This window comes from Sphaeramia orbicularis, chromosome 3 (assembly GCF_902148855.1).
Source record: "Sphaeramia orbicularis chromosome 3, fSphaOr1.1, whole genome shotgun sequence".
Classification (NCBI taxonomy): domain Eukaryota; kingdom Metazoa; phylum Chordata; class Actinopteri; order Kurtiformes; family Apogonidae; genus Sphaeramia; species Sphaeramia orbicularis.
The window spans coordinates 63236273-63259776 of NC_043959.1; the positions used below are offsets into that span (position 1 = coordinate 63236273).

General features: G+C 42.4%; 1 protein-coding gene and 1 long non-coding RNA gene across 2 annotated transcripts; both read left to right on the forward strand.

Annotated features, from left to right (window-relative positions):
- Positions 1–1504: 1504 nt before the first annotated feature.
- LOC115414059 (uncharacterized) lies at positions 1505–23504 on the forward strand. Its single transcript, XR_003934550.1, has 3 exons — positions 1505–1515; positions 8436–8443; positions 23319–23504. It is a non-coding gene; the product is annotated as an uncharacterized LOC115414059 (long non-coding RNA).
- Positions 9565–17315, forward strand: LOC115414049 (guanylyl cyclase-activating protein 2-like). The gene is made up of 4 exons (XM_030127248.1): positions 9565–9871; positions 16455–16604; positions 16851–16962; positions 17065–17315. Exons 1-4 carry the CDS (start codon positions 9671–9673, stop codon positions 17208–17210), a joined length of 609 nt encoding a protein of 202 aa, XP_029983108.1. The 5' UTR covers positions 9565–9670; the 3' UTR covers positions 17211–17315.

Here is a 23504-nt window from a genome sequence, read left to right on the forward strand (position 1 = left end):
AAGCTTGTCTTCCAACCGCCATATCCAGTGACAGAACCTGGCTCTTTCAAACATGGATGTGCTGTTACAAGAGCTTCAGCTACTTCCTCAAACTCACAGTCAGAGGGGTAGACTTTGTACTGAATGATGGTTTCAGTTAAGCCATCAAGAATAGAAGCTTTAAGTTTAGTGTCAGGGTTAAGAAAAGTTCCTGTTTCTTTGAAAGCCGCATTGGCCCTTTCCAGCTGTAGTTCAGCATCGTAAGAGAACCTCGGCACCTGGAAGACCATGGGCCATGCAGAAGATCTTAAGGAGGTGGACTCAGGAGAAGACAGTATGTCTGTATCACATGAGGTACAAGATGAAAGGGACAAGGAGTCATCTGTAGAGTGGGAGGTGGCAACAGATGAATGGGCCAAGGGGGCAGATCCACAAGTCAAGGCAGGAGAGGGCATGGCAAATGAATCAAAGATGACCTTAATAGTGCTTTTGTCTTGAATATCAGACACTGAGGTCAAATTGGTGAATTCATTATCAAACTCGGCATCCACGAATTGAAGACGGAACTCCCCCTCTACACCACACTGCTTCTTTATGTGTTGCGTAAGTTCACTGACAGACTCCGGTATCCCATCTGGAAGGATCAATCTCTGGGAATTGTTTTCTCCCAGAATGATTCTCAGCTTCACTGTGGCAGGGGCAGCCATTTCACAACTGTGAATGAGGAAAGAAGAGTAAATGTTAAAAGTAGACAGAGCAGGACACAAGAAGCATTAAAAATTGAATATGAAATTGAAGCATTTAAAATTGAATCTGAAGACTACCACACCTTATATCCAGAGTTCTCAACATTTTGTAACTACTGGTCCAGCTCTGATTGTTTACAAGTTTTATGTGACTTTACTTGCAACATTTGCAAGTTTTTATGACTTAATTTACAAGTTTTTGTGACTTTTTTGTCACTGTATGTATTTTGCAACATTTTTTGTGACTTTGTTTTGATGTGCAACACTTTTTGCTTTTTATTAACATGTAAAAATCACGCAGCATCACACTGTCAAGCTATTTCTACATTTTTTGGCCTTCTTTTCCATTACATTTTTAGCATTTGAAGCATCTGAGGCCTACTCAGTGGCCCTCTGTGGCCTACAGGTGGGCTGCGGACCAGTGGTTGAGAATAGCTGCCTTATATGATTTATGTATCTTTTTAAAGTCACCATGCTCAGTGATCCCACAAAATAGTCTGCCAAAGGGTAGTCATCAGCCAGTTCATTAAGCTCAATCAAAACAGTTTCTCTGGCTGGACATGGACTCAGCTCAAAGGCTCTGAAGTGTTCCCTGTACCACCCAGAAAGCCTTCTCACCATGAAACACAGTCTCTCCTGTACAACACAAATCTGAAGAATCTCTCCGAAATCAGGCAGTCCACTTGTAGACCCATTAACCACAATCACACCATTTCTGAATGTTACACCTTTGCTTGACGCACATTTACTAAGGTGAACGTTAGTTGTGCCGGGGAATTTCTGGTCAATAGTCCGTGCTATTTCTTGTTCCAAAACATCCACAGGAACTGTTGAGACATTTGTGATCTCAAGAGCAGTTCTTTCAAAACTGGATGAACTGAGGTGATATGACATCATTAGCTGATGCTTAATGGCTAGCGAGAGGGGCACATTTTTAAAGCAGTTGGTGTGGCAAATGACCTGCTTAAAAAAAACTATGCTTTGCCTCAAATCACAGGGTCCAGTGTCTCACAAGAGGACCAAAAGTCCTGATCAGTTGGGGATAGTGCTCCAAATAATGATGTTTTGGTAGCAGTGTCACATCAGGAAAGAGTTCTTGATTCTTGTGTCTGTGCTCTGAAATTTTGCCTTCAAGATAAGCAATGGACTCATCTGTATGCATCGGAGCAACCACAAGCTCGACAATGTCTTTTAAGTCCAACAATATTTGCCATCCCATTTCACCATGAGGCACCAAATGCCCAATTATGAATGGGAGTAGTCTTAGTAGGGCCCAATTTTCATGGGTGTTCCCACCTATTGTTTTTCTTGTTGAAAATGTATGTGGGATCACATGAGGCTTGTTTGTCCTGTCTCCCCACTTGTAGGGGAAATGCAGGATGGATTTGTTGAGGGTTTCAAGATCGAAATATTTCTTTGATATCAGCAGTGACAAACAACGTGCAAGCTCTACTGGCACTATGCCCTCAAAAACGTCATGCATGACATCTGGAGGAAATCCTGTATGAACACTGAAGTGGGCAAGCATCTTACTGATAACACAATGACTTTTCACCCCAAAACAGCTTGTACCATTCGTCTGAGCTGACTGCACATGAGAATCATGAAGTTCTTTTGTCCTGAGATTGAACAACCCCGACTTCACCTCTTTTGTTTGGATGTCTGTTTTTGTTCCTGTGCAAAATCGGCAGATATATCCACCAGAAAAGCTCTCATTAAAACCAGCTACGCTGTGAGCACCCAAGTTATCCGCCACAACAACCTGAAACGTTCCTTTAAGACATCTGCCAAGCAATGGAACGAAAACTCCATCTTGCTCCATTGTTTTAACATCTTGGAGAAGAGGATATAAGATCCTGTCATAACCATACTTGTTCACATCATCAGTTTTACACAAGATTGCCAAATTAATTGACAACAGTGATGAATGGGAGCCTGGAGGCAAATTACCCAAAGTCCAGTAGATTCCACAAAGTTTGTGTTTCCTGCGAGAAGTTCCCAGAGGACTGCAAACCTCAAAATCATCCACATATAAACTTACCAAAATTCTCAACTCATTCCCTGACAGAAAACTGTTTTCCTGGAAGTGTGAACCATCCCGAGAAGATTTGTAAGTATATTGCTCACTGGTTCCCTTATTACTCTGCTGCGCTCTATGGTTTTCAACTACTTTATCTACAACATCTATCCTGTCTAAGAGCTGGTGTAAGGACTTCAGTATAGGCACATACTGAAAACTTCTTTTCTCCTTGGAATCAAGAATGTACTCGATAGGCTGTACCACATTAAAGCTTTACTTATAACACTGGTTGCGGAGATGGCATGTGCTAAGGGGGCCGCCCTTCCCTATGGCTGTGAGCAAGGGGTTAGATGTGTTGAGAGCATTAGCTACCTCTGTTATCATAGACTTATCTAATGTGTTATTATGTTTCTGAAACAGATCTTCCAGAACGTCAATCGAGAGGGGCAATGTAGCAGAACTCAACAAGTAGTGCAGTTCTTCTAAGAATTCATCAATTTTTTTGCCTGGCACATGTGCAAAATGCTCCAACTTCAGCAATGCAGCAGCAAAATTTTGCTTAATTACTTCAGGCAAGTTCTTAGGTACACTCACATCACAACTTGAACATCCACTGTCTGCTGCAACAACACTGTCACCTTGATTGTGTGCATCTTCCTCAGGATCATCAGATGACTCTTGTGAAACCTGAGAGGTTGTAACTACTCCTATTTTGAAATCTTTCAATGTATGTGGGTTGTGTTTTCTGTTCTTGTGTGAGTGAAAGGTTCCATATACATTTGTTTGAAAACAGCAACCCACAAACATGCAGGTAACAGTTTCATTACTTTTCAGATGAGTTTCAATGTGTGTGAAATAATCCCTCTCTGTAGGAAGATCACGGCAAGCACACAAATGACAATTGAATGTTGACAGTTCCAGTAACTCCTGAGAATTTTCTTTGGGATGGACTCTACTTAAATGAATGTACAAAGCATTCCATGTCTTAAAAGTACATGGGCAGTTAGTGTGTAGGCATGGGTAGCGTTGCCTATGACGGTGCTGTAATCTAATATGTTTTATTAGTGTATATCTGCTAGATAAAGAGACACTGCATTCCTTACACCTCCACATCCAGAGCAAACTATACTTGCTACAGCTAGACACAAAAAAATAATAATAAAAAAAAATTAAAAAAAATAGGGAACTAGGATGATTTAACCTTTAGTCACTGATGCAGTTGGACTTCAGACTTCAGGTGCAGCTGGACACAACACTTGCAGGCGGACAGCAGAGTAGAAGTTGGCAGTAACCAATGGCTGTGATAAATAGAACAGACAAATGAATTAATATCAGTGAATGGAAAACATTATTATGTCATTATCAAATTAATCTGCTAGTTATATATAATTGAGCCTTTAATTGTATTTTTTTCTTATACCAATAACCAGTTATTTTTTGTATGTTGATTTTTGTCAAGGCCTCTATCACTTTAATTGCCCTTAAAATAAATACAGGAAATAAATGAATCCATCTCTGCCTATCAATTTAAAGTAATATTTTTACTAAGCAAATACTGATGACTGAACTTTGGCTTTATGAAGACTGCTAGTGAATTCTAAAAACTACACGCGATATTTCATAACAATAACCTTTACAACTTTCTCCTCCCTCTGTTCACCAATCTTATCCCCACCTCTTCCCTCCTTCTTATAATATGATGGTGACAGGAATTGTGCCTCTTTCTAGGGCGCCATCTTGGCTCAGCTCACCAACAACACTCAGCTCTTTTGGGCTCCCAAACGGCTTTTCATTTTAGCGCTTGCTGCAGTGTTATTAGCAAAACAACGGAGTGCCTCGAAAGTTAAAACACACATGAAAGCTGAACAACGCGACTGAGAAATTAAACTAGTTTAATTAGTAACGCCGTTAGTAACGAAACTTGCTGGTAACGACGTCACCGTCTGTAACGTCTCAGCCATGCAAATAGCGAACGGTCGCCACTTTTAACCGAAGTAAACGTTACATTCGGTCGGACAACAAAACAAACGCGGACAAGCGTCGCTTAAGGCGATGGCACTTATGTATGGTATTCGTTTGCATTTTGATCCATTTTAAAGGCAGATGATAAATGATTCGTACCTGTTCGTGTGCACGCTGGCTGGATTACTCCCCGCCGGTAGTCTCTTCTAGCGTTACCCACTACCTGATCATCCCGTGACGTGTTCTCGCGATATCGGCCATCATTTTCCCGGAAGTGCGTGAGAACTTGATAGTGTCATGTTACTTCGACACGGTTGAATCAAATAACAGCTAAGCAGTTCCGTTTCAAGTAAATCCGGCATCATTTATTCACGTTCATTTTGTAAACATGAAATTGTATTGTACAAAATGTATGTTACAATTAAGTAAATTTAACAGCCAGCCAGATTCCGTTTTTTGAGTGTGTAATTCACTGATCCTGTAGATCACAGGTGTCAAACATGTGGCCCGGGGGCCAAATCCGGCCTAACTGAATTGTCTTAAAGCTCTACCGTATGATGTGGCATTTTTACACTTTTCTTTTGTCATCTTAAAATGCTCCTAATAAGTGTGTGTCAAACTAAAATGTAAAAGAAATCCACCAGGTTTTGAAACTCAAAAATGTTTAATTCTCATATATTTCTGATAAAAGTCTGACCAATCATTTTAGTCGGTCCGAATAAAATAATTGGCCGAACCTGATTGAGCCTCCTGTCAATCATCCATTACGGCCGTCCAGCATCCGATCCATTATCGCCGTCTCACATCCGATATGTGTCCGTCTGAATCTGACGCTTCACTGGTGCTGCTTCTCCTGTCACTGACCACAGTCTACTGACCACTGACCACAGTCTACTGACCACTGACCACAGTCTACTGTCCACTGACCACAGTCTACTGACCACAGTCTACTGACCACTGACCACAGTCTACTGACCACTGACCACAGTCTACTGTCCACTGACCACAGTCTACTGACCACTGACCACAGTCTACTGTCCACTGACCACAGTCTACTGACCACAGTCTACTGTCCACTGACCACAGTCTACTGTCCACTGACCACAGTCTACTGACCACTGACCACAGTCTACTGTCCACTGACCACAGTCTACTGACCACTGACCACAGTCTACTGTCCACTGACCACAGTCTACTGACCACTGACCACAGTCTACTGTCTAGGATGTGTTTGGATAGAACTGACATGCACATGTGGAAGGAAAAAACGGATTTATGAACAGAAACGACAACTGAGGAGCACAAACAGGAGTCTGATGAATGAAGGATGGAGATAAAAGTCCAGAAGTCAGCTGTACTGGACTGAACAGGTCTGCATAAAGCTCAGCTTTTCTGACGGTGGGACTCATACAGGTACATGTACCTGGTGTCACACATGTAAGATGATGTAGGATGATAACTGTATGGACTATGAAACCTCAAATGTCCACGGAAAATTCGCGGAGGCCACGCGTTCACAGTGCGCGCGCCCATCCCCTGGGCACTGCAGTGAAGACCCTGACCCAGTACTGCACAGACCAGGTCTACTGATGGAACAGGTCTACTGATGGAACAGGTCTACTGATAGACCAGGTCTACTGATAGACCAGGTCTACTGATGGAACAGGTCTACTGATGGACCAGGTCTACTGATAGACCAGGTCTACTGATAGACCAGGTCTACTGATGGAACAGGTCTACTGATGGAACAGGTCTACTGATGGAACAGGTCTACTGATGGAACAGGAGCCGCGGGCCTGCGGCAGGTGGATGATGCATCTGATTACTGAGGGAGGGGTCCGCGGACACGCCAAAACGGACCGGACCTCCGCCTCTGCTTCCTCCTCCGTTTCCATCGCGCATGAGGAGAGAGGAGGAGAGAGGAGGAGGAGCCTCAGAGCTCAGGCAGAGGGAAGGGGGCGGGGCTTTGGAGGGAGGCGGGTTGTTCATGTTCAAACTTTTACTAAGTGCTGTGAGACATGCCACATCTGGAGGTAGAGCTTTAAGAGAAGTAAATACAATTGTACCAATATTCTGCCTGGTACTAGATGTTTTGTGTATTTGTAATTGGAATGTAAGTTGTAACGCACATGTGTAAATGATAAAATGAGACAGAATATTGTTAAAGTTGCACTTGTTTTTCTTAAGACATTTTAAATTGTTCATGCTATTCAGATTTTTTAAGGAAACATTGTAAATGTAAACATTATCCTCATGTGTTTTTACTTTTTTCACTGTTATTCTACTGGTTCAGTCCACTGCAGATCAAATTGGGGTGAATGTGGAACTAAACTAAAATGAGTTTGACAGCCCTGATGTAGATGTTCATAAAAGCTCTTATTAAAGTGGAACGTTGTCATATCAGAAACAGAGAAAACTGAAGAAGAAGTGACTTTTTCAGTCAAATCTATTGTTAATTGAACATACACCCAGTGTGTCCATCCACTGTCATTGATCCAACTCCATGGGTTTTACTGGTGAATCAATGTTGTAGAAGATGACGGTGTTTCCACAGTAACTGTGGAGCCTTTGAATGTCCAAATGGGTCATATCTGATGACCATGAAATGATGAGAAACTGCATTTGCACCAGTTATTTACATGGATTGATAGGATTAATGGATCAACAGGTGTTAAACATCAGTAGATGTTTGAGTTATTTCCCCTGACAAACTCTACTACGGTTGTGGTTCAAAAAGTTACGCAGTCATTTTAATTTATGTAAATTTTTCAAATTGACATTTACTCTGTCACAGAAATGTTTTACCATTAGTGAAATGAATTCCCCTGCTCTGAGCACAGTTTATGGTTCTTCCTAATTTCCCAGTTCCACCATCTGGCATTGGTTCACAGTTCAGTCATTCTCAAACACACTTGTCATGACTTCATGTATTTCCAGTCATTTCCTCAATGTCAGTCAGTCAGTGTGGTTATTTTCAGTAAATTAGCCACAGAGACAGATTACTCACCCCCCAACACCGACACTCTTAACAGATTTTCACCACAGGAGCTTTTTTTAGGGCTTAGATGCTCTGTGGATAACTTGTCTTTACTCTGAATTCTAAGTCAATGTTGTAGTTCAAGGATTTGTCTTGGAATTTCAGCATCAGGAAGTAAATTTATGAATGTAGGCCCTGGTGCTGGTCAAATGACAGCCATGAATTATACTGATGTTTGGACAACTCAACAATGTACTCTTCTTTTTTTTTTTTTTTTTTTTTCTTTTTTTTTTTTTTACAATTTGCTGTTTTGACTTGTACTGATTTCAGTCACTGCAATGTTAAACTAGCTATACTCGTAACATAGCTTTTAGTTCAGTTATATTAGTTGCTACAATGTGGAATTAATTTTTTTAGCTTGCATGTTTGATCAGTAAATATTGTGATCCCCAAAAGCTTCAATTGTGTGTGTATATATTTGGGCTGTCAAAATTAACGTGTTAACGCAGATTAATCCATCATCATGATTAATCTGATTAAAAATTGTAATGCAATTATCCCATCTGCAGCGCAAAATGACTCTTAATGCATTTGGGGCAGTTTGTCCAAGTAGAGTTAACGTCACGCATGCGCTAACAGCCAGTTGATCTGGTAGCGACAGGCAGCAGAACCATCCCATAAAGATGAAGAGGCCAAAACAGCACTGGATGGAAATATGAGGACCAAAAAAAAACAAACAAAAAAAAACAAGATGAACAAGTTGTTTTGTTGAAACTGTTGAAGGTGTTTAATAAACATGTTAAGTGCATATATATATGTATATGTATATATATATATATATATATATATATATATATATATATATATATATATATATATATTCCCTTCTTTCTTGAGTCTGTTTGCTGATGCAAAATGAAACACAATTAATATAGATTGAATACTGATAGAAATGAAGGATATTTAATCATCATTAACTGAAATTAATCCACAGTAACCCTATGATTAATCTGATTAAAAATTTTAATCGCTTGACAGCACTAATATATAAATATATATTTTGTATATTTTAGTAATATTTAGTAGCATATGTCTGTTTGATATTTTATTCTGTGGTGTTTGTACATTGTTTAATTTTTTCATTGTTTTGTATTACATTTTTATAGTCTTTTTGCACTTTAAGTGTTTGCTGCTAAACAGAACAGAGCTCCTAAATGAATTTTCATTGTTCTTGTAAGAGTGACAATAAAGATCTATTCTATTCTATTCTATTCTATTCTATTCTATTCTTTTTTTTTTTTCATCATTATGAAATGTTTTGTCTTTATTAAAGACATATTTTCTTGAATTTGCTAGATCAGAAGTGTGTCATTATGAGATGTGATGTCTGTATTTTCTTGACTGGATGTACTTCTGTAAACAATTACTTTTTAAAGATATACACAAAGAAATAGGCCAGAAGTAATGACAGCTGACAAGTGAACAATCATTTGTATCTCATAATGTTGGCAAACTGAGCCGGGTCACAGGAGGTTTAAGAGGGGATCAGATCAGGCTTTATGACCGACTCAGGGCTAAAAATACTGTTGTGGGGAAAGGGTCATGTGTCATGCATTACTTGTGGACTTATTACCTGACCTATGCGCTGCTGACAAGACCCTTTACTTATTTCCTGACATCTGATGACACCTTTGAGTTATTTCTTGACCTCTAATGAGATCATTTTTTGGTGATGTCTGAGGAGACCTTTTGTTATTTCCTAACCTCTAATGAGACCCTTTATGTATTTTCTGACCTCTAGTGAGACCTTTTTCTCACGGAGCTGCCGAGCTGACTGATCCTGTACGACACCCATGAAGAGGAATACAAACAATACGAACCACTCAGTGTCCACATGAGAATATTGTTCCTCTGAAACATTGCTGCTCATCACTCACATTTGGAGGTGATTTTTTTTTAGCTACAGGGATAAACATTGTGTTCAGCATGGGTCAAAACCAGCAGGTTCAGTCCCAGGAAGGAGAACTGGAGTTAATGAACATCCAGGACCTTTACAAGTCCTTCATCATGGAGTGTCCCAGTGGGTCTTTGTACCTGCATGAGTTCAAGAGGATGTTTGGAGTCCAAAGTGGAACAGCCGAGGCACAGTACATGGAAAGCATCTTCAAAGCCTTTGACATGAATCATGTGAGTTTCTGTGGGGTTTATGTTGATTATTGTTTATTGTTTATTCCAATGTACAATTTATGATTTCTGAGACTCGGTAATTTAGTTATCTTACCACTGTTTATTATTATTGTTAAGACTACTATTACTGTCATCACTTTATCAAAAATTTTATCCTTTGATTATTAAACACTACATATACATTTGTGTGTGTGTGTATAACAAATATTTGTGCATATTATAATATAACATAATATAACGTAATTAGCCATTTATTGTGTGTATATTCAGTGTTTTACTGCTTTTGGATCCTCAATTTCCTGAAGGCTTTGTCCAAAGGATCAATAAAGTTCTATCTAATCTAATCTAATCTAATCTAGTCTAATCTAATCTAATCTAATCTAATCTAATCTAATCTACGGGGTGTCCCATAAATCTCCATACATAGGAGACATAATACATTCCATACATATGTGGTTCTAACATGTATTTCTTTATATTTGTTCTTTATAGTTCTTCAGCAGACACGCATTGAAATGTGTTCCCGACAAAATGGCAGTCATATAGAGCATATTATCTAAATAAAAATGGTTTATGTCAAGAAACATTTATTTTTCCTATGTATGGAGACTTATGGGACACCCTGTAGTCTAATCTTATCTAATCTAATCTACTGTAAATTCCGGACTATAGACCGCACCTGAATATAAGCCACAGACCCTAATTTTAGAAAGAAAATCAATTTTGTACATGTATAAGCCGCGCCGGTTTATAAGCCGAGGGTGACCACCAGTTTCTCACAGACTGACAGAGAAGCCTGGCTTCCCCTATCATTATGAAAATTAAATGGTTAAATCTGTTTGGTTGTGTTGACATTTCATTGACTACACATGTGTTCCAACATGTTCATCTCACAGACGAGTTGGTTCAGAATCAGCTTTATCACAAATCATCAGACTCCATGTTCACTTCTCGTACATTCCCGTTGCGCTGTTTCCTCATACGATCTGTGGTCAGTGCATTTCCCCGTTGAAGCCTGGCTTCTATGGGAGTCTATGGGACCCAGTGGAACCTTTTTTTTTTCATTGCGTCAAAACTGGACGGTAATTGGATAAAGGTTTTCTTTGAGTTCAAATGAAATTCTTCCCTGTATGTAAATGGGTCTGATATGTGTGAGCCTGCTGTCATGTCTATAGGTTGATTCGTTGTTAATATGATGAGTAAAAAACAAAACAAAAAATGAGGCAATAAAAGGATTGTAATAAAAGCACATTTTCTCTTTCTTTTTTTTGTTGGTGGACTTATCGGGGTTTCCTTTGGATTCGTGCCGATACGGGATTGACTCGCTTTTGTGCCGGCTGTAGATTCATGGACTTAAAATGACTTGAAAGACACTTGAAAGTGAACAAAGTTTTGTTTTTTGTTCGAGTAGGAATTTGAATTTGTTTTTAAAATATAAAGATTAAAAACAAGTAATTATGTCTGTTGTAATATCATTTTCATTTAACATTACACACGACGTGCTGTAGGGATGAGATGCCATGGCACCTGGCACCGAGCTGTGGCACCGCAGTACCACGGCTCGGTGCCAGGTGCCTTGGCATGACCAAGGTGCCGCGGCACCTCGGGGCCAACACTAGGTGCCCTGGCACCGCAATACTATGGCTCAGTGCCGGGTGCCGCGGCACAGCGGTACCAGGGCTCAGTGCCGGGTGCCATGGCACCGCAGTGCCACAGCTCGGTGTCAGGTGTCATGGCACCGTGGTGCCACAGCTGGGTGCCACAGCTGGGTGCCACTGGTGCCGCGGCACTACCGGCACCGAGCTGTGGTACCGGTAAAATCGTCATATAAGCTCCGTCGGAGTATAAGCCGCAGTGTTTAAAGCGTGGTAAAAAAGTAGCAGCTTATAGTCTGAAATTTACGGTAATCTAAATGTTTTAGTTGGACACTGAAAACAACAATACTGTATTTAGTGTTGACTTTGACATTTTAACATTAGAGAAAATTGTATCTCTATGCAGATTCAAAGTCTGTGTTATTTGGATTCGCTGTAGGTTTAAGTTTAAGAACATACACATTATTGAGTGAGTGATCCAGTCTGTGGATACATAGTGTTGATTCTATGGGAGTTTTGGTAGTCATACACTGCAAAAATGTCACTGTTAATTTAACACCCACAGTGTGGAAATTAACACTCGCAAAGTGTCTATTTGTGTCCACACTGTACAGTGGCAAGGTAATACTTTTGAAAATATTAAAAAATGAACACCTAGTTTGAGTTGGTTCAACCCTCTTCATCATTTGAAAGTAACACCACACAATGCTTCCGAGTGTTTTATCCACACTGCACTAGTGTTGGTGTTGATATATAGTGTTTAAAGTAATACTTTTCTCCCATTCTGTAAGCCTTCAAAGCTTTGTGTTTGATTTTCTTTCTCTCTTTCAAAAACATCAAACACAACCTATAATCCTGTTCTTAGATCCTTAGATCTAAGATTGTCAACCCTTCCCTTCTGTCATGGTTCCTCACTTTACATCAGTAGTTTTCAACCTTTTGTAATGGCTTTAGTACAAACACAGAATCCAAATGCAGAACTCAAACACCAAGAGTATGGTTCAAAAGATTTATTAATCACACACAGGTGAATTAATAATATTAGTGACAGAATCTTGAGGATAATGGTAGGTGATGTCCTCCTCTGATTCGTCCTCCGGATCGAGGGCGACAGCCCGTCTCCCCGAGCGGTGTTTGGGGTTTCTTTCCCGACTAGGGAAAAGCAAAGGGAGGTCAGGGACGGAAACAGGTCATGCACAGGCAGGCAATCAATCGGGCAACAGGACATTAGGACAAGGCAAAACTCACGTACCGGTAGTCAGGGCGAGAAGGTCAGAACCAGGAGATCAGATGAGGCAGACAAAACCGACAGGGAGCAGGCAGAAGACGAGAAACCGAGGAATCCAAAAACAGGTCAAAAACAGGCAGGCAAACAAACAAACGAGGTCAAAACGCTGGTCTGAACTACAAGAGTTACAAACATGCGACTGACAGGGGGAAGAGACAGGGTTTAAATACACAAAAGGGAGGGAAGACAACTAGACACAGGTGGCACAAATTAGGGCGGAGACAGGTAATCAGGTAAGAGGTCAGGGAGAACAGGGAACAGGAAGTAAAGACGACAGACAAGACACATGAGGGGAAACTTAACAAAATAAAACAGGAAGTGACAAACAAAACATAAAAGACAGACAAAACCAGACTAGCGTCTGGCTGCAGGTGTGACAGTACCCCCCCTCCTAGGGACGGCACCAGACGGACCAGGGACATCAGGATGGCTTTGATGAAACTGTCGGATAAGGTCCGGGTCCAGGATGCGGGATGCTGGCACCCAGGAGCGCTCCTCAGGTCCATAACCCTCCCAGTCCACAAGGTATTGGAACCCTCTCCCCCGGCGCCGAGCTGCCATCAAACGCCGGACCGTGTAAGCTGGATCCCCATCAATCATCCGTGGTGGGGGAGGAGGTTGGGTGGGCGGGACCAGACGACTTTCCTTCACGGGTTTGATTTGGCTGACGTGAAAGGTGGGATGGATCCTCATAGACCTTGGTAACTTCAGGCGAACAGAAACAGGATTAATAATTTTCGAGATAGGGAATGGACCTACAAACCTGGGTGCCAAATTGGGACTCTCTATCCGCAGAGGAAGATGTTTAGCCGACAGCCAAACCCTCTGATCAGGATGGTAAACGGGCGCGGGACTTCTATGGGCATCCGCCGTGGTCTTGTAACGGCCCGAAGCCTTCAATAGGGCCTGTCTAGCTCGAGTCCAGGTCGTCTTGCATCGATGGATGAGAGCCAAGGCCGAAGGCACGCCCACCTCCTTCTCCAACGAAGGGAACAAGGGCGGCTGATAACCATACACAACATGAAAAGGAGATAGCCCAGAAGACGCACTGGGCAGTGAATTGTGAGCGAACTCCACCCACAACAGATGATGGCTCCAGGAGGCGGGGTTCTGGGAGGCCAGCACACGGAGTCCCACCTCCAGGACCTGGTTAAGCCTCTCTGTTTGGCCGTTGGTCTGTGGGTGAAAACCAGAAGACAGACTGACAGAAGCACCAACAAGAGAACAAAAAGCTTTCCAAAAACTGGCAATGAACTGGGGCCCCCTATCGGAGACCACGTCTCTGGGGAAACCATGTAGCCGGAAAACATGAGTCAACAGCACCTCCTCAGTCTCTTTAGCCAAAGGCAGTTTAGGTAGAGGGATAAAATGCACCATCTTGGAAAATCTATCCACTACCGTGAGTACAACCGTGTTACCATTGGACAAGGGCAAACCAGTCACAAAGTCCAGGGCGATGTGCGACCAGGGTCTCTTGGGGACAGGCAACGGACGCAACTCCCCCATGGGAGCCTTATTAGAGGCCTTACAGGCAGCGCACACAGGACAAGCGGCCACATATTCAGCAACGTCCTTTTCCATCGCTGACCACCAAAAGCGCTGTTTCACCACAAACAGGGTCCTCTTCACCCCGGGATGGCACGCCATCTTAGAAGCATGGCCCCACTGGATCACCTGAGAACGAAGGCGAGGAGGGACAAACAGACGGTCTGGCGGGACGCCATCCGGAACTTCACAATCATTAAGGGCCTCCATGACCAACCTCTCAACACCCCACTGGAAAGCCCCCACCATACAGGAACTGGGCAGAATAGTCTCAGGTTCAGAAGAAGGTGTGTCAGGAGAAAACACTCTAGAGAGGGCATCCGGCTTCCCATTCTTAGAGCCTGGACGGTAGGACAGGGTGAAGTTAAAACGAGTGAAAAACAGAGCCCACCTGGCTTGACGAGAGTTGAGGCGTTTCGCTGAGCGTAGGTACTCCAGATTTTTGTGGTCTGTCCAGATGAGAAACGGCACGTCCGTCCCCTCCAACCAATGGCGCCATTCCTCCAACGCTACCTTAATGGCCAACAGCTCACGGTTTCCAATATCGTAGTTCCTCTCAGCTGGCGACAGTCTCTTAGATAGAAAAGCGCAGGGGTGGAGCCTGTTGTCAGTAGGAGAGCGTTGTGATATAACCGCCCCTACACCCAAATCGGAGGCGTCGACTTCCACCACAAACTGCAGAGCTGGGTCGAAAACGGACAGGATGGGGGCCGTGGAGAACGCCCCCTTCAGACGGTTGAAGGCTTTATCAGCCTCAGGACTCCACCTGAACACAGACTTAGAAGAAGTGAGAGCATGCAGGGGGGCAGCCACACTGCTGAACCCCCGGATAAACTTCCTATAAAAGTTAGCAAAGCCTAGAAATCTTTGAACATCCTTCCGAGAAGCTGGAGTTGGCCACTCCCTAACTGCACTAACCTTCTCAGGATCCATCTGGACGCTTCCTTCCGAAATAATGAAGCCCAAAAAAGACACCGAAGGCTGGTGAAATTTGCACTTCTCCGCCTTGACAAACAGTTGGTTAGCGAGGAGTCTTTGAAGTACCTGTCGCACATGCTGGATGTGAGTCTCCTCATCTGGAGAAAAAATCAAAATGTCGTCCAAATAGACAAACACAAACACATTGAGCATATCTCTGAGAACATCCTTCACTAAGGCCAGGAAGACAGCAGGGGCGTTGGTCAGAACAAAAGGCATCACCAAGTACTCGTAGTGACCACTAGGGGTGTTGAACGCCGTCTTCCACTCATCTCCTTCCCTGATCCTAACTAAATGATAGGCATTACGAAGGTCTAGTTTGGAGAAGATTTTAGCACCATGTAACAGTTCAAAGGCTGAAGACATCAGTGGCAAGGGGTATCTGTTGCGGACTGTAATGTCGTTAAGCCCCCTATAATCTATACATGGCCTTAGTGACTTGTCCTTCTTCTCCACAAAAAAGAACCCTGCTCCTGTAGGCGACGAAGAGGGCCTAATTAACCCAGCAGCCAATGACTCGTCAATATACTTCTTCATGGCTAAGTTCTTTGGACCTGACAGGGAATATAACCTCCCTTTAGGAGGGGAAGTACCAGGGCACAAATCTATGGAACAGTCATATGGACGATGAGGTGGCAGTGACGTGGCCTTAGATTTACTGAAAACCTCTTTTAAATCGTGATAACACAGGGGAACCTTCTATAGTACACCTTTTTTGTCTCCTGACCATATTTTCACAAATTTCTGGCGACCCCAAACATTCAAAAGAGACATTTTTTTTGCTAAAATTAATTTGTTTTTGATCATATAATAGTTTGCTATACTATGTCGCAAATAAATGTTAATTTTAGAGGACACTTAGTTTATATAATGTCTATTATTGTGGACAGAGTGTTGTGGAAATGTTCAACCGACCACTCACTCAAAGAAGAGGAAAGTCAGAGTTGAAATAAATGATCATTTATTTGAGAAGTCATTCACAGAGAAACTCTGTAAGTGAGTCTGATTAAAAATGAGAAACCTAAAGATTATACAGAACCCAAATCCAACCCTCCTCAGCTATGACATCATTCCTTACGTACATCGTACCACTCCATACTACTCCTTCTCTGTTCCATGAACAGGTCACTGTAACCTCTTCACCCTAACCTTGCCAAATCCAACTGTCTGCCTTCAGGACAACACCATGGACTTTATCGAGTACGTGGCTGCTCTGCATCTGGTGCTGCGTGGGAAACTGGAAGATAAGCTGCGATGGTCTTTTAAAGTTTTTGACAACGATGACAACGGTCGTCTGGATCGACAGGAGCTGCAGAAGATCGTCAAGGTGAAAACATCCTCACATCTACATCTACATTTACATGAAAACTGCAAAATAACTTTCTTTCTTTCTTTCTTTCTTTCCTTTTCTCTTTCTTTCTTTCTTTCTTTCTTTTTCCTTTTTTCTTTCTTTCTTTCTTTCTTTCTTATACTGTACATGTTTTGATCCGATCAGCAGTTATGTTACAATAGAAATACAAAAACTCAAAAACTACATCTGCATGTATGAGACATAAAAGAACTTGTGTTTCAGATCATCTATAAAATAAAGAAAAGCACCATGTCCGATGACCCAGAGATAAAGGAGCTGACTGTTGACCAGGTGTGCAATCGCATCTTTGAAGAGGTTGATGTCAACAGTGACGGTCGGTGAACTGCACACCAGCTAAACTCTGAGCATGTTCATAAATCCAAGTGTCCTTGATATTGTCGACCTAATGCAGACTTGTGTTTGGTTTGGACTGCAGGTCAGATTACTCTGGAGGAGTTCATTGAGGGGGCTCAGAGGAGTCACTGGGTGCAGAGCTTCCTGCGTCTGGATATAAACCCCAGTGGGTGGGTGCAGAGGTACCTGTGTGACAGAAAACTAATGGGATCCAATTCCAATTCCTGAAGGATGCTGTTAATCAAAGGGTAACCTCCATGGCTGACAGAGGAGGCCGATGCAGAAGGGACAGAACCTGCAGATCCACCTGGGACTGAATCCAAAAACTGGTGACCTCCAAGTTCATGTGTTCACATTTGGTTCATATGTTCACCTTTGGTTCATGTGTGCACCTTTGGTTCATGTGTGCACCTTTGGTTCATATGTTCACCTTTAGTTCATGTGTTCACCTTTGGTTCATGTGTGCACCTTTGGTTCATATGTTCACCTTTAGTTCATGTGTTCACCTTTGGTTCATGTGTTCACCTTTGGTTCATGTGTTCACCTCTGGTTCATATGTTCACCTTTAGTTCATGTGTTCACCTTTGGTTCATATGTTCACCTTTGGTTCATGTGTTCACCTCTGGTTCATATGTGCACCTTTGGTTCATGTGTTCACCTTTGGTTCATATGTGCACCTTTGGTTCATGTGTTTACCTTTGGTTCATATGTGCACCTTTGGTTCATGTGTTCATCTTTGGTTCATATGTGTACCTTTGGTTTATGTGTTCACCTTTGGTTCATATGTGTACCTTTGGTTCATGTGTTCACCTTTGGTTCATGTGTTCACCTTTGGTTCATATGTGTACCTTTGGTTCATATGTTCACCTTTGGTTCATGTGTTCACCTCTGGTTCATATGTGTACCTTTGGTTCATGTGTTCACCTTTGGTTCATATGTGCACCTTTGGTTCATGTGTTTACCTTTGGTTCATATGTGCACCTTTGGTTCATGTGTTCACCTCTGGTTCATATGTGCACCTTTGGTTCATGTGTTCACCTTTGGTTCATATGTGCACCTTTGGTTCATGTGTTTACCTTTGGTTCATATGTGCACCTTTGGTTCATGTGTTCATCTTTGGTTCATGTGTACCTTTGGTTCATGTGTTCACCTTTGGTTTATGTGTTCACCTTTGGTTCATGTGTGCACCTTTGGTTCATGTGTGCACCTTTGGTTCATATGTTCACCTTTAGTTCATGTGTTCACCTTTGGTTCAGGTGTTCAGCTTTTTTTCATGTGTTCACCTTTAGTTCATGTGTTCACCTTTGGTTCATATGTTCACCTCTGGTTCATATGTGCACCTTTGGTTCATGTGTTCACCTTTGGTTCATATGTGCACCTTTGGTTCATGTGTTTACCTTTGGTTCATATGTGCACCTTTGGTTCATGTGTTCATCTTTGGTTCATATGTGTACCTTTGGTTCATGTGTTCACCTTTGGTTTATGTGTTCACCTTTGGTTCATATGTGCACCTTTGGTTCATGTGTTTACCTTTGGTTCATATGTGCACCTTTGGTTCATGTGTTCATCTTTGGTTTATGTGTTCACCTTTGGTTCATATGTGTACCTTTGGTTCATGTGTTCACCTTTGGTTCATATGTGCACCTTTGGTTCATGTGTTCACCTTTGGTTCATGTGTTCACCTTTGGTTCATATGTGTACCTTTGGTTCATGTGTTCACCTTTGGTTCATGTGTTCACCTTTGGTTCATATGTGTACCTTTGGTTCATGTGTTCACCTTTGGTTCATATGTGTACCTTTGGTTCATGTGTTCACCTTTGGTTCATGTGTTCACCTTTGGTTCATATGTGTACCTTTGGTTCATGTGTTCACCTTTGGTTTATGTGTTCACCTTTGGTTCATGTGTGCACCTTTGGTTCATGTGTGCACCTTTGGTTCATATGTTCACCTTTAGTTCATGTGTTCACCTTTGGTTCAGGTGTTCAGCTTTTTTTCATGTGTTCACCTTTAGTTCATGTGTTCACCTTTGGTTCATATGTTCACCTTTGGTTCATGTGTTCACCTCTGGTTCATATGTGCACCTTTGGTTCATGTGTTCACCTTTGGTTCATATGTGCACCTTTGGTTCATGTGTTTACCTTTGGTTCATATGTGCACCTTTGGTTCATGTGTTCATCTTTGGTTCATATGTGTACCTTTGGTTCATGTGTTCACCTTTGGTTTATGTGTTCACCTTTGGTTCATATGTGCACCTTTGGTTCATGTGTTTACCTTTGGTTCATATGTGCACCTTTGGTTCATGTGTTCATCTTTGGTTTATGTGTTCACCTTTGGTTCATATGTGTACCTTTGGTTCATGTGTTCACCTTTGGTTCATATGTGCACCTTTGGTTCATGTGTTCACCTTTGGTTCATATGTGTACCTTTGGTTCATGTGTTCACCTTTGGTTCATGTGTTCACCTTTGGTTCATATGTGTACCTTTGGTTCATGTGTTCACCTTTGGTTCATATGTGTACCTTTGGTTCATGTGTTCACCTTTGGTTCATGTGTTCACCTTTGGTTCATATGTGTACCTTTGGTTCATGTGTTCACCTTTGGTTCATGTGTTCACCTTTGGTTCAGATGTTCACATGTGGAATGGGTGTGATGTCAAAGGTCCATTTGGAACACTTCATACATCTCACACATCTGACTTCGATTCACAAGGTGGTGATTGATGGTGATTTTCATCTATTGAGGTTTTACACAAACATTACCTGACCACGTGGTTTTCTGTTTACGACGCCGTATTGGTAGGCAAGCTTTCCTTGGATCGTACAGCATGTTAAAGGGTGTACCCGCTAAACTCCTGTGTGCCGTTTTTTCCTTCTCTTTCACCAGTATCAGTTCTGCATACAGACCACTGGGTTCCACTGGTGGCAGCACTGGTTCTGTTCTGCCCACCTCTGTTTAGAATTATTACTGCGGTTAGCCTAGCTTCTCAGTATAGTTAGCCTAGCTTCTCAGTGTAGTTAGCCTAGCTCCTCAGTACAGTTAGCCTAGCTTCTCAGTATAGTTAGCCTAGCTTCTCAGTATAGTTAGCCTAGCTCCTCAGTATAGTTAGCCTAGCTTCTCAGTATAGTTAGCCTAGCTCCTCAGTATAGTTAGCCTAGCTTCTCAGTATAGTTAGCTTGCGTGCCTGTTGCCTTAGCGGTGTGTAAAAACAGAACAGTCCTCATGTGGTCCGGTGCTGCAGACCCTTTAAACCTCCAGGAGGACTTCCCCTGGACTATCACCTACAGACACAGTGCTTGTGGATCTACCTGCTCCCTTTGAGTTTCCTCAGCTGGGTGAGGCAGACGGAAGTGGGCGGAGCTACGGCGGGCGACGCCGCTGAGTTCAGCTGGAGCTGGAGACAATACTGCCCCCCCCGTCTGTGCCGGTCTGCTTTAACTATGGGACAGCCTTCCATATGAGGTCCAGTCACATGATGAAGATGGGAGGGGCTTTAGGACACAGACAGTTCATGGAGCGTTTACAGCTAACATATGGGACCGTTTACAGCTAACATATGGGACCGTTTACAGCGAACATATGGGACCGTTTACAGCTAACATATGGGACCGTTTACAGCTAACATATGGGACCGTTTACAGCGAACATATGGGACCGTTTACAGCGAACATATGGGACCGTTTACAGCTAACATATGGGACCGTTTACAGCTAACATATGGGACCGTTTACAGCTAACATATGGAACCATTTACAGCTAACATATGGGACCGTTTTACAGCTAACATATGGGACCGTTTACAGCTAACATATGGGACCGTTTTACAGCTAACATATGGGACCGTTTTACAGCTAACATATGGGACCGTTTACAGCTAACATATGGGACCGTTTTACAGCTAACATATGGGACCGTTTTACAGCTCACATATGGGACCGTTTACAGCTAAGATATGGGACCGTTTTACAGCGAACATATGGGACCGTTTACAGCTAACATATGGAACCATTTACAGCTAACATATGGGACCGTTTTACAGCTAACATATGGGACCGTTTACAGCTAACATATGGGACCGTTTACAGCTAACATATGGAACCGTTTACAGCTAACATATGGGACCGTTTACAGCTAACATATGGAACCGTTTACAGCTAACATATGGGACCGTTTACAGCTAAGATATGGGACCGTTTACAGCTAAGATATGGGACCGTTTTACAGCTAACATATGGGACCGTTTACAGCTAACATATGGGACCGTTTACAGCTAACATATGGGACCGTTTTACAGCTAACATATGGGACCGTTTTACAGCTAACATATGGGACCGTTTACAGCTAACATATGGAACCATTTACAGCTAACATATGGGACCGTTTTACAGCTAACATATGGGACCGTTTACAGCTAACATATGGGACCGTTTACAGCTAACATATGGAACCGTTTACAGCTAACATATGGGACCGTTTACAGCTAACATATGGAACCGTTTACAGCTAACATATGGGACCGTTTACAGCTAAGATATGGGACCGTTTTACAGCTAACATATGGGACCGTTTACAGCTAACATATGGGACCGTTTACAGCTAACATATGGGACCGTTTTACAGCTAACATATGGGACCGTTTACAGCGAACATATGGGACCGTTTACAGCGAACATATGGGATCGTTTACAGCTAACATATGGGACCGTTTACAGCTAACATATGGGACCGTTTACAGCTAACATATGGAACCGTTTACAGCTAACATATGGGACCGTTTACAGCTAAGATATGGGACCGTTTTACAGCTAACATATGGGATCATTTACAGCTAACATATGGGACCGTTTACAGCTAACATATGGGACCGTTTACAGCTAACATATGGGACCGTTTACAGCTAACATATGGGACCGTTTACAGCTAACATATGGGACCGTTTACAGCTAACATATGGGACCGTTTTACAGCGAACATATGGGACCGTTTTACAGCGAACATATGGGACCGTTTACAGCTAACATATGGGACCGTTTACAGCTAACATATGGGACCGTTTACAGCTAACATATGGGACCGTTTACAGCTAACATATGGAACCGTTTACAGCTAACATATGGGCTCGTTCACCAGTTCCAGTTCAGAGCCTGCAGGTGTACGGCTGATGTGATCCGGCTGGAGCTGGGAACACTGGTTTTACCTCCCAGTTGATCGCATCACTGCTGTTTATAAACCTGTAAACTCATCTGTGGTGCCTTTATCACAGCAGACAGACTCACAAATAACAAAACACACAAACACCAGTCCAAAGAAAAGCACCAGATAAAGCAACAGCTGGGACTTTCTGGGTCCAGATAGCGTGTCTACCAATATGGGGGTGGAAACAACAATCACATGACCAGTGACACCCGCTGCAAGTCCTCAATATGTGCCACATGGACTGTTTGATTGACAGCTCAGCAGCTCAGTCACACATTCAGAGCTTGTGTTTATTGAATATTCAGTATTTCCCAGTGGAACACTCCACTGGAGTCATGGTTGAACGTGTACTCGGACAAGACTATGGGAGTTTACTGGTACAGCACCTAGGGATGCACCCATACCACTTTTATTCCAGACTGAGTACGAATACAAGTACTTCCATTTGAGTACTTGCTGATACCGAGTACTGATCCTAGTCCTTAGTAATCCCATTCCAGTTGTTAGTTCCTTTTGTAAATGTGCTTTATTGTCGTTGTCATTAGTCTGACTGGAACAAAGTGCTGCTACTGACATTTAATGTGTTGGAATGAGCGTTTGTCAGTTAATCCACCAGGGGGCGCCGCTCTGAATTAACCATACTGGACAAATACCACGAAGAAGAGGAAAGTTTAATGAAGAAGAAGAAAGTCAGTAATAACAAACCTGTAGACGACAGAGGAACACTACTGTGATACTAATGTTGCAACGTTTTCTCTGGAAAGGTTTAAAAGTTTAGCTTCAGCAGGAAAAGAGAAATGAGTGACAAGTTTGGTTTTCACTTCCACTGGCGGTGGTCTGCACTGCTCCGTACTCCCAGTCCAGCCCTGGGTAGTTGTGAACTAAACCTGAACTAACATGAGTTGGACATCCCTGATGTAGACGAACACCAGCTCCATCTGTCCCAGAGACGACACCTGGACATCAGACTCTGTTTATATACAGGAGCACAGCAGCCTGCGCCTGATTAGTTTGTGTTCACATGTGCAAAAAAAACAGGATCCGTGGTTTTAGCAACATTCACGTGTTGACTGGCCATGTGTTCTGACTGCAGATGATGTGTTCTGGACCGGTAACGGCTTTTCCAGCCATCGGTCAGTAACAGAACACTGGTTTGTGACATAGTTGCATCATTTGTAAATGCTTGTGGTTAATCAGATTTGTTCCTGCCTTCCTTCCACTTACACCAGGAGAAGAAAAACTTTTAACAAGTTAACATGTGTATAATTTTTCCAATTTTTGTCCCATTCAGTTTTGTAAAGGGCTCTATCATGTCTTCTGGAACAGCAAA